At 36.9% G+C, this 13,213-nt stretch overlaps 1 protein-coding gene across 1 annotated transcript; it reads left to right on the top strand.

Moving 5' to 3' along the window:
- Window positions 1–12,806: 12,806 nt before the first annotated feature.
- On the top strand, window positions 12,807–13,143 carry LOC143593859 (putative disease resistance protein At4g33300; the record flags this gene model as incomplete). Its single annotated transcript, XM_077073343.1, has 1 exon — window positions 12,807–13,143. A coding segment is annotated over exon 1 (337 nt), but the record flags the coding sequence as incomplete, so codon positions are not given.
- Window positions 13,144–13,213: the final 70 nt, after the last annotated feature.

The raw sequence follows: 13,213 nt of genomic DNA, 5'->3' as shown, positions 1-13,213 counted from the left end.
CTCACTATGGCATTACCGAAACAAATTTTCATCAATACAGTACAATTAAGATTTGTGATTCTTTGTTCACAACTTTGAAAACAAGAAGTTTGGGGAACACACTTGAGAGTAAGAAGACGCTCATAAAATTTCAATTTAGAAATTTTATTTTGATGAAAAGCGAGACGGTTGAAGAGATGATTAACCAATTTAGTCATCTGATTGTGGAGATGTCAAGTGTCAATCTTGAGCCAACTGAAACAGATAAGATTGATACACTGAAGAATGCTTTACCTCCTTCATATTCAACTTTCCTGTTTGTATTGAAAGAAAACGGTTTCTTTCGAAACACCGAACTCACAGCTGTGCAATTCATCAACAAGATTGAAGAAAGGGAATTTGATATTAAATGTCAAAACTCGTTGAAAGAAAATCAAAACCAGCAATCTTCAACTCAAAACCCTTTACTCTATGGGAGTGACTTGCCATCAAATCATTCATCAAGTTCTGTACCAATCAATGCTTTCTTTGCCCAAGCTCAAGAAGAAATTCCTAATGTAAATTGTTCTCCTAATGTATGCTTTATGGCCAATGGAGCTAATGCAAACACAAGTGCTTCATCATCAAGCTTGCCTAAAGTAAATCTGCAAGAGGCTGAACAACAGTTTGCATTCTTGCGTGCTTTCATGACTTCATATGAACAGCTTGTTGGAAGCAAGATTGCCACAAGTGAATTAACAGATGAAGATTATGATCAAATTGACCCGGATGATCTTGAATTAATGGATCTCAAGTGGAACATGGCTCTTGAATTAATGGATCTCAAATGGATTCATGCAGAGAACTGGGAAAGATCTTCCTGCTTTGAATAAAAGGGTCGGATTTGATAAACTGAAGGTGAAATGTTATAATTGCGGGGACTTTGGCCATTTTTCCAAAGAATGTGATAAGCCAAGAAAAGAATATTCTGGGCCACGCAATTCAGAAAGATCTTCAGGAAAGAATTCATCTGGTGGGGATAAGAGTAAAACGACTGTATCTGGTGGTGAACAAGATAAGACTCCTGCTACTCAAGCTCCGGTGGTTAATGAAGCTGTTGATTGGTCGCAACGTCTGTTGGGAAATCAAGCTAATATGGCAATCGTTGAACCAGTAGAGAAATTCGAAGATGCTAGCAGTAATAATGTATCTGAGGAAAGTGATTCATCGGATTCTGAGACAGATACTGATCAAAGTCTGTCGTCTCAAACTGAATCAATTCCTGATCAAGTTAAATCTTATGCATGTATGGCTAAGATTTACGAGGTATGTCCTAAACCTCAAATTAATGTTTCTGAATCTTCAACTGAAGTGATTGATTGTGCTGAATGTGTTGTATTTAAAGCCAAACTTGAAACAGCTTTAAATCAGAACAATACTCTCACAAAAGATCACTTTATGATCAATGAATGCTACAAACAGAAAACAAAATTGCTAGAGCAATCAACTCTTAAAATTCAAAAACTGTCTGAAAGCAATCATGATCTTAAAGCTAAGGTTCAGTGTAAGATTACCGAAGTTGATCAACATTTTAAGGAGATTCTTCGACTCAGAACTTGTATTTCCAATCTCAAAAATGAAGTAATGGAACTTAAAAATAAGCTTGGAAAATTTAGAGATTCTTCATTTCTTTTAAATGAAATAATCGAAGTTAACCATTCACATAAGAAAAATGGAAAAACAGGTCTGGGATATGTCGAAATTCCTCCTCCTTTTAAGCAAGATTACAGTAGCATTCCCGATGTGGAAAAATGTTCAGATATGTCTACTGTTAAATCTGAAAATGTTGATACAACTGAAACTACTCGTGAACCAATTCATGTCAAAAGTAAAAGTGTTTTCACCAAAAATGAATTGGATGGTTCAATCGAGGAGTTGACTAAACCAGATGAGATTGTCAAAAACAAAGATATACCTGTTGACAATCACATTCTGTGTGAACCCGAAGAGTTTGAGCAGGCGGTTTATGGCTCAAAGTTGTCGGGTAGTTTAGTGAAAAAGATTGATGTAACTCCTAAATCAAAGATATCAAATAAACCGACTGTAACTGATGAGGAATTGATGAAATTTATTAACCCTCAGTCGGTTTCTTCAAATGGGAAAGTATTTAAATTAAAGGGTTTATCAAAAGTGTTCTCAGACAAGGAAGTTCCTTTGAACCTTCTTAAACTTGAAATGATTGAAAGTGTATATCGAGATGATACCTCAAAGATCACCGAACTTGAACAAAAATTTTTTCAATAAAAATTGGTTAAAGTTCAAGAAAAACATAAAAATGATGTGTTTAAACCTATTAAATTTGTAAAATCATCAGGTTTGGAGAATTCTTCGAATTCAACAAATCTTGAATTTTATAAGAATAAAAAGGTTTTAAAACATAAAACACCGAAGAATGTCACATTTGAGAAACCCAAAGATGATATTCGTCAATCTTTGCTATCTAAGACTACCTGTGTTTCACCACCAAGATCTTTGGACTCTCGATTATGTTTCAAATGTGGTGAACCGGGCCATGTCTCCAAAAAGTGTAAAACAAAGATAGATGATATCAAAAGCTCTTCAACTCGAAAGACTGCTTTGTTTCCAAACATAAAAGAAAATCAAGTTGATGAATGTGCTATAATGTATTCGAATATTAATCCGAAGAAAGTTATTCGGATTGATTCGGATAATGTAGCAAACAAAAGTGTTGACCGTGCTCAACCAATTTGTACAAATACTGATTCGGGAAGAATACGTGATGGATACTTAAAGAAGAAAACTAAAAAAACTGTCACATATTCTCAAGTCCCAAATGTCAGCATTAATTTAAATGTTTCTCCTAATGTATCAAAAGGAGAGCCCAAGACTGAGGCTTGGGCTGCCTTTTTGAACTAATCATTTACTTGTTTGTGCAGAGTTCATCCAGTTCAGGGTCTACACACAAGTGGATTTTGGATAGCGGATGTTCTAGGCATATAACTGGCAACCTAAATCTTCTGAGGAATGTTAAAGACATTCAGGAGGTTATGTTGCGTTTGCCGGTAACAACGGGGGAATGATTACAAAGGAGGGAGAAGTGTCAAACGGGATTGTAACGTTTGAAAAGGTAAATTATTGTGAGAAGGTGGATAAAATCTGCTAAGTGTTTCACAGATATGTGATAAAAAGTTTACCACCATTTTCACAGACAAGGAATGTATTATCTTTCAACTGGGATATACAATTCCTGAAGATATGGTTGTCATGAGATCACCTCGATTGAATGATATTTATGTACTGGATATGAGTTATGATGTATCTGCTTAACCCTCAGCGACTTGTTTCGTGTCAAAAGCGACTGAAAAAGATTCTATTCTTTGGCATCGACGTATGGGACACATTCACTTACGAAAGATGAACTTTCTTATTGCAAATGATTTAGTGGATGGTGTGTCCCTCAAGAATTTCAAGTTCAATGATCAATGCGTCGCGTGCAAGAAGGGAAAACAAAAGAAGAAATCACATCCAAGCAAGTCACTTAACACGATTGTTACTCCTCTGGAACGACTTCATACGGATCTCTTCGGTCCAGTGAATCGTGCCAGTATTGCTGGAGATTTATATTGCTTGGTAGTGATTGATGATTTCTCACGTTACGGTGTTATTTATGGGATCGAAAGATCAGACACCTATCTTAATTCAGAATCTAATTACTAAGATCGAATCACTTTACAAACTGAAAGTGAGACGAATTCGTAGTGACAACGGAACTGAATTCAGGAATAATATATTGGATTTCTTCTGCATACAAAAAGGAATTCATCAGGAATTCAGTGCACCTTATGTTCCTTAAAAGAATGGTGTTTCTGAAAGAAAGAATCGTACGCTGATTGAAGCTGCAAGAACAATGCTCGCGGATTCGAAGCTACCTGTTCAATTCTGGAACGAAATGTGAACACAGCGTGCTATACTCTAAATCGCGTACTAACAGTAAAGAAGCTCAAGAAGATGAGTTACGAGCTTCTAAACAATCGTAAACCGAAGTTAAAGTATTTGGAACCGTTCGGGTGTCCATGTACTGTTTTGAAGAGAGAGGCTGGAAAGTTTGATGAAAAAGCCTTTGAGAGGTATTTCTTGGGATACAATTCTCCTAAGAAACGGGTCTTCAATATCTCTTCGGGTTGTGTAGAAGAATGGTATCACGTTGATTGCCAAATTTATACCACTCCACCAACTGGTACTGGTCCCGACTGGATGTTCGATTATGATGGATTATTTAATTCATTTACTTCAACGGTTGAAGAAGTCCCTGAAGATCTCATTAGATCTTATTTGGAGGAACAATGTCTTCTGAATCCAAGGTATTCTTCAGTTGATGTAAATGACTCACCTAACGTATCAGAAACTTCGAACGAAGTTTCTGAATCTTCCGATGATGATCATTTTGGGGATTCATCGTCTGTTATGTTAGATGAAGTTCTAGAGACAACTGAGCCAATTCTAATTAGTGATGATTCAACGACTGTCTCTTTAGACACAGCGGAGGAAAATATCACCAATTTGGGTGATAACGTATCTGTCCCTGCCAATCCTTCCTTAAGGATTCATTCGAGTCATCCGCAGGAACACATAATTGGTGATGTGAACGATGGGTTCGCACAAGACACCAATTAGCTAATGTATGTGATGATCAAGTTGATGTTAATGTATCTCCTACCGAGGATTCAATAGTTTGTGCTTATGCGGATTTGCACTCTTCGGGTATCCTCAGTATTGCACAATACACCTGCTTCCTATCACAGATAGAACCGACAAGTGTCACAATGGCACTTACGGAACCATCTTGGGTTGAAGCTATGCAGGAGGAGCTGCAACAGTTTGTTCGACTGGGTGTTAGGGACTTAATAGATAAACCCGACCATGTGAAAAAGGCTATTCCAACCAAATGGGTTTTTAAGTGTAAGAAGGACGATCGAGGGGTAATCGTGAGAAACAAGGCACGATTGGTCATTCTTGGTTACAATCAACAAGAAGGCATAGACTACACTGAAGTATATGCTCCGATAGCAGGACTGGAGGCTATACGTATCTTTCTTACCTATGCAGCCTATAAAAATTTTAAGGTTTATCAAATGGATGTGAAGTCGGCGTTCTTAAACGGAGCTATTCATGAGGAAGTGTATGTGAAGCAGCCTCCCGGTTTCGAGGATCCAGACTTTCTAGAGCGTGTTTACCGATTAAACAAGGCTCTTTATGGTTTACACCAGGCCCCGAGAGCCTGGTACAGCACGTTGGCTGACCATCTGATTGAAAATGGATTCACAATGGGGACTGTGGATTGTACGTTATTCTATAAGAACGTGGGTGATGATTTGATCCTCGTCCAAATCTATGTGGACGACATAATTTTTGGTTCGACGAACGACAGCTTGTGTAAAGATTTTGAAAAGACGATGCAAACCAAATTCGAGATGAGCTCGATGGGAGAGATGAACTTTTTCTTAGGATTGCAAGTTCACTAGTCTGATTCCGGGATCTTTATACATCAGACGAAATATTTGAACGATGTCTTGAGCCGATTCAAGATATCTGACGGCAAAATTCCTTCGACACCTCTTCCCGTGGGTCACAATTTATCACCGGATGAATTGGAGGATACCGTTGATCCAACCCTATATCGTGCTATGATTGGTTCTCTCATGTATTTGACTGCATCGCAACCTGATATTATGTTTGCTGTTTGTTTGTGTGCTAGGTACCAATTGAGTCCCTGAGTGACTCACCTGGCGGCAATAAAGCGCATCTTACATTATCTAAGGGCAAATCCAGACATCGGGTTATGGTACCCCAAAGATGATAAGTTTGATCTCACCGCTTTTACTAATTCGGACTACAGAGGATGCAAAATCAACTTCAAGTCTACTACAACGGGATGTCAATTCTTAGGAAACCGGCTTGTTTCCTGGCAGTGTAAGAAGCAGACAACGGTCTCAACTTCAACAGCCGAAGCGGAGTATGTGGCGGCCTCGAGTTGCTGCTCACAGGTTCTCTGGATCCAGCAACACTTGCGGGATTACGGTTTGAAGTTTCTTACTACTCCCATTTATATTGATAATTATGCTGCAATTTCAATTACCAAAAATCCGGTTCACCATTCGAAAACCAAACATATTGAAATCCGTTATCACTTCATACGTGATTGTTTTGAAAAGAATTTGATATCAATGGATAAAATTCACACAGATTTTCAAAAGGCTGACCTTTATACTAAAGCGTTTGACAAAACACATTTTCAATATCTTTTGGGTATAAATGGTTTAAAAACTTTAACAGATATTCAAAAGATTGATTAAATCATTTTATTTCTTTTTTGTTTCGATTTTTGTCGTTTTTAGGGGGAGAAAATATAAAAACCAAAAACATTGTGTTTTCAATTTGTACAGAGAAAATTAATAACTCCAAAAACATTTTCAATTTCAAAAACAATGAAAAATGTTCCTCAAAATGAGTTTTGAAGCAAAAAGGGAAAATGATAGTACATTGACGGGATTGATCTAGTACATGGATAAACTAGACTAAAAATTACCGTAAGGCCAGCAATATGATATGCGAAGATAGGCTTGACAGACTATATAGGAACTGATAAGATATAAACATAATGAATGCTGAACCTAGTGGAATTACATCTTGAAATATTGATACTATATCTGATTTAAAGAAAAGTCAAAAGTCAAAATGATTACTGTGTGTGCATGCTTTCATTTTTTAAGAAAATTCTGCCTTGTTTTTATTTTATTTTGCAAAGAAATTCAACTTTATTTTTTCTTTATTTTTATTCAAATATTGGATCCTCTCCTGCGCGATAAGATTATCCGACTTGAGGGTTAATATTTGAGTATTCTGCTTTATTTTCTTGGTGTTTCGTATAAAATCTTGGACTTTCTCCGCGCGATAATACGGGATTATCCGAATTGAGAGTTAAGATTTTATGCAACTTCAACTTATTTTTATCTTTTTATTTTTGTTGAAATGGAACCTTATCTGCGTGTAGTAATACCGATCTTAAGGGAAAATTTTGACATTCTGCTTTATTTTCTTTTTATTATTTTTGCAGGAGTCACACTAATCAAAATTTGGAAAAACAAAGAAAAACGTACATGTGATATTCACCGTATAAGAGATAGAAATGTTATATCTGATTGATGGGGTCCACATATGGTTTTGTGCCTAATTGAACCAATTTAAAGCATATCGTAAAGTTTCCGAAAAGTCTGTGAAAAGTTTAAGAGGACAATTATATCTGCAATCATCGTTGGGTTACGTGTATAATAATCATCGAAATTGAAGTGTTACTTAGTGACATTTTTGTCAATATGATTCCCTGCTCAACTCATAAAAAAAATGTACTGCTTTATTAGTATAGTTTTATATTCTTGTTTGTCATTTGTTAATTTAAAATTTTCAAAAATCCAAAAAGATTTTATTTCTTTTTCATTTCTGTTTTAGTTTCGATTTACCAAGCTAGCAAATAATTCAAAAGAAAAAGAAAAAGATTGATCCCCAAAATTTTTAAGTTAATCGTGCTTAATGTATTTACAACTGGTATCAGTTGTATTTTTAACGTAAAAATCCGTTTTAAATTAAACATTATCAATTCTTGGTTGATTGGGTATTTTTAATGTATAAATCAAAATTCTAATTGGATTTGATTGATTATTTAATTCATTGATTAAAACCTTAATTGGAATTTAATCTTATTTAATTCCTTAATGAGATTTTCATCTCATTTGTTAAAGATTTTGGTGATTTGTTAAAAAATTTTAACGTATGTAAAGCCATTCGGTAATTAATCAATAACGAATAAGTTCCTTATTCGTTAGATCTTCATTCGCTTCGGTTGTGCATAACGAATGGAAGACATGCGTTTTAAACTTTTAACGAAATAAATGAATTTAATGTATCATTCGCTAAATTTTTAATGAATGACCCTTATATTCGTTAGAAAAGTTAACGAATATGAGGAGTTAATATTCGTTAAGATTTAACGAATGAAATTCCTTTTCGTCTAAAAATTTGACGAATGAAGCTTTTTAATGTAACGAATGAAGCCATTCGTTAGTTCAAATTTTGAACGAATAACCTCGGGTTGAGTGAAATTATTGGGTTATAATCCCAATGTTTGACGAATGCCATTTCATTCGCCATCTTCCTATTACACTGTCAACGTAAACGAACTATTGCCAATTTTTCTCAGAATCAATTGCTTGCTTATTACCGATATTGATTAACATATTTGCATTCTACAGGTATTAACGATTAAAATGATACAAGATTCATGGGATTTCATCGGTGATTTGAGGGTTAACTGGTTAATTGAAACTAGAATATTAATCAAACAGTTAACAATTCACTAAACACATATTTTGATCGAGAATAGTATCAATGATCATATATTAATGTATAAAACTGATTTCCGATCATGGTAGTTGAGTTTAATTGTTAAATGCAATAGAATATCAAAGGTTACTGATAAACATCGTCGTTCTTGACTTTAATTAGTCAAAATCAAATTAATTTTGACCTCTGATAAGTCAATTGGTGATTCGTTGATTGTATAACGAATGACTTATCAGATTCGTTAATCATACAACGATTGATCTCTTTTGATTCGTTGAAACTTAACGAATATCTATCTTATTCGCTAAGATATCACATATAACGAATAGGTGATTCTTATGATAACGAATGATATGATGTATCAGTAGATTTGTTATTATTAACGAATGTAAGTTACTTAATGTATAACGAATGTCTCATTCGTTTAAACCTTTTAACGAATGAGATTGACATTTGTTAACCAGTATTGAATATTATACTAATGTTTGCTATCTTTAACAGAAATGGCCGACAAAAACGTTCAAAATCCTGCTCCCGAGTAAAACCCGATGGTTAACCCTGCTGAAGCTGAACCTGAAAACGCACCAGTATTTTTGTCATGGAATGAAAGTCATAACATCTGTGCATATCTCGAGCCACAACTTGAAGATACACCGATCTTTGGCGGGATGATCAGTTTCTTGACCCGATCGAGAATTTACAAGGCCATATCCACTCGCACTGTGGTTTATCAGAAGATTATACGTGCGGTCTGGGATACAGCTCGATTGAATGAAGCAGAAAATCAGATCGAGGATGTTATTCAAGACAAGCGAGTGGTGATCGATATTAGAGTTATTCGAGACTCATTGGGCTTTATTGATACTATTGATGATAGGTGTGAGTTCGAGAAGGATTTGATTAGAGGGTTATTCAGCCGTGTAAAGTATAATGGCGATCTGGGTAGATCCATGTACAACAAGGCTAACTTGTGTGAACAATACAAGTACTTGTTGCATGTGTTGATACACTGTCTCGGTGGACGAAGAGGTGGTTTTGACGAGTGTCGAGCTATGTTACAATATGCTTTTGTCGCCTTGGAGTTGAATAAACCATTCAACTTCTCTGAAATGGTTTATTATCACTTGAAGGAGAATTTGACGAGCCGCCATAAGTTTTTAATGTATCCAAGATTCCTCCAGATGATAATAAATGATCTCCAACCTGAGTTGATCAAAGATCAGGATGATGTGATGAAGTTAAAGCATATGGATGAGGAGACCATGAGACGTTTGAGATCGTACCGGGGTTAGATTCTTATAGATAGGCCAAAGTTCAAGCGGTTGACCGGTCACTTGGTGAATATTGATTATATTGAACCACCTAATGATCGTTGGATTCATGATGATTCGATTCTGAACGTGAAGGTGGTGGTGGTAGAAATGGTGGTGATGATGGTGGTGATGGTGGTCCAGGACCACAGGCTGAGTTAAGTTATGAGCAAAAGCGTAAGCGTAAGGGTAAAGACCCTATGGTAGAAAAGGGGGAGAAACCAAAGAAGCAAAGGGTACGACGTGGCTTAGGGATTGAAATTCCTAGTCAACCTTTCGTTAGTTCGACTCCTCCAGTATCTATTTCGAGTTCTATTCCCACGTCTCTTATGCCTCCACAGATTCCAAGGTCACCGACACCGGTTCACATGCCAGTATCTCTGGTACCTTCTTCTATGACCTTGATTACAACTGCACGACCAGATCCTGTTTTTGGTGACATACTTCAGACAGTGTTGGCTCGTATGCCTACACCACAGCCAACCACTCCAGTGACTTCTGTTACACCTACACCGTTGCCGAGACCTGAGCATTCTTTTATGAATTTTAATCGTCCTCAGGGTCTGATGCAATTACTTCATCCTCATTTTTATGAGTTGTCTCCCAGTGCCCAGTGGTTTAACATATTGAATCTGGTGCATATGCAACAAACCCAGATTCAAGCAGATCGTTCATTTTAGGAACAGATGCGGGCAGAGCAGCGGAATATGTTTAGACATATTCAGTTCATTCAGCGAGAAAATAGGGAACTGAAAGCCCTTGTTGCTACTCAGGGGGAGAGATTGGATAAGCAGGATGAGATCATTCTTCAGTTGACATGTAAAGAAGATGAGTTAAAGAAGTTAAAAAACAATGAAGATGATCAAGATGGAGCAGGTGGTGGGGTAGATCAGCAACCGGGCGGAAGTTCTGCACCGTCGGCAGGTAATAAGACTGATTCAAGTGTTGGTGGTGGGTCTGGAGATAGTCAGATGCAGATTGTGCCATACAAAGACTACACGAGAGCCAAACCGATTGATGTTATTCAGGCCAATATGATTTTGTTTGTTGGTATGGATGGGATTGTGTACAGTATGGTGAATGCAGATGAGATCGAAGAAGGTGAATTTGTTGATCATTCATTAACAAAAGAACAAATTGCCTTGCTTCTGGATCTAAATGAAGAAGAGATGGATGTTTGAGTAAGAGTGTGGACGTGGATGTTGAAATAGAAGAAAGTACTAATACAGGCATTCCACATGGGAATGTGCCTGATTTTGATGAGGTAGAGGTAGAAGATGTTACTGCTGAGGAATATCCTGAGTTCTACACTGACAATAACAATGACTCAGGAATTCCATTTTTCACTACAAAACATTTTGATGCAGCAGAACGTTGTTTGCAGGAAGAAAAAGATAAATTTAAAGCTGTTGAAAGAAGTCATGTCTCTGTTACTGAGAAGAAGCATAAACGTGCTTTGGATGGTATGTTTGAACATAATGTTGCAAAGATGAACAAGATGATCGAAACTTTTCGTTATCACGAACGAGAAGAAGTCAAAGTTGAAAAGGCTCGAGCATTAGCATACCAAATGAAGAAGTACAAGCCAGCTAAAGATATGAGAGGTGATTTGGTGGCATGACAGTATGATTCAGATCTTAAGGTATATATCGTTAAATGGGAGCATGGTATTTATTACTTCAGACGCCCACACGATATCTTATCTATACCCAGGTGGGATGTGAGAACACTAGCTAATTGACCATTCGTGAATCGTGGGGACGATAAGTGGGCTAGTTGGTTCTATAAGCAGTTATTACATGAAACCCGTTTCGGTTTCAAGTTCTTCAAGCCACAGGTGCCTACTCATAAGTACATTGATGAGATTGATACTCGCACAGGCTGGAGAAAGTTGATATTACAGGTAAAACCGTCGAAGACGATGAAGAGGGTTCCCATGAAGATATTTCCTTAGAATCAACTCACCACGTGTAATTATTGGTACTACGACAACGTTACGGGTGAAGCGGTTATTGTATATGGTCACGGTTCTAACACAAAGACAATACGTGTAATTGACCCAATGTGGCTAGTTAACTTATCTGAGGCTGACAATGATGCATTATTTACAAGTCAGATTAGATTTGCTAACGTAAGAGACTATGAGCTTGCTATACAGTTTCAGAAGGTTGTTAGAGTTTGTTACGCATACAAGATTCACAGTTGCATTGATTGGAAGACCAAGATATTCCAGAGATAAATGATAAAGAGCTCGAGACGATGGGGAGTTTGTTGATACATGTTTTGTACGTCTCGATCTTTATCAGGGTTATTAATGTAATAGATTAAAGTATAGGGGTTATAATATAAATATGGTTAAAAGGCCATTCGCTCTAATGTAAGTTACATTCGTTACTCCGTAACGAATGTAACACATTCGTCTAAATGTAAGCTCATTCGTTAACCATGTTTAACGAATGAGATAACAAATGAGGTCCATTCGCTATCACTTAAAGTATTAACGAATAAGCATGTTTATTCGTTAAGGTATTTGTAATGAATGACCTATTCGTTAAGTTAAGTTTAACGAATAGGGTCATCTTCCTATATATACCCCTGTTAATCTATTCTAAAAACAGTTCTGATTATTCCATCTCAAGCCTCGTTACTTTGCCGAATTGTTCTCTTAACACACACATCACTCACACATAATGTAATCAAGCCTAATCGTATTAATAATCAACATGAACATCGATGTAATCAAAAGATCTAGATCCTTTATAAGCTCTCTCACAGTTTTCGGGTATTACCGGGTATAAATCGGGTCCGGGTTTTGGTACTGAAATGCATACCCTATCCGTACCCTACAGGTTGGGTCGGGTATTAAAAACCCAAGAATAAAAAACCGATTCCGGGTATTTTTTTGGATCCGATTCCGAATTCGGGTTTTTTTTCACCTCTACCCGGAAAAAACCCATTTAGATATGAATTTAAAGTATATTCTTGTTTTTTTAGCCCACTCAACAAGTCACAGCATCACACCAAACACAAGGACAGACTCGTAATTTCACTGCACTACACCACATAACCTCCCATTAATAAATCTTCAACGCATTCACTCTCTCCTAACGCCGACCAACCATGGCGGTAACAGAGTTCTTCGCCGGCGAGATCACCACAGAGCTATTAAAAATGCTAATAAGCATAACACGTAAAGCCTGGTTCTGCAAATACAGCGCCGAGCAGCTTATTCTCACCATCAACGAACTCCTCCCCATCATCCACGAAATCAAATACTCCGGCGTCGAGTTAACCGCCACACGTCAGCACCAGCTCGACGCTATTTCACGCGCGCTTCACGACGGCCATGAACTCGCGGGAAAGGTTCTCAATTCCAGCCGATGGAACGTGTATAAGAACCTTCAGTTGTCACGGAAGATGGAGAAGCTAGAAAAGAAGATATCCAGATTCGTTCAAGGTAGTTAATAGTTAGTTATAACAACTTATGAAAATGGTAAAAAAAGAGATATTATTAATTCTTCTGGTGT

This window comes from Bidens hawaiensis, unplaced genomic scaffold (genome assembly GCF_021521415.1).
Source record: "Bidens hawaiensis isolate Kalapana, Puna unplaced genomic scaffold, B.hawaiensis_p1.1 tig00042877_1, whole genome shotgun sequence".
Taxonomy (NCBI): domain Eukaryota; kingdom Viridiplantae; phylum Streptophyta; class Magnoliopsida; order Asterales; family Asteraceae; genus Bidens; species Bidens hawaiensis.
Note: the sequence above shows the minus strand (reverse complement) of the source record. Positions and strands in the feature narration are given on the sequence as shown.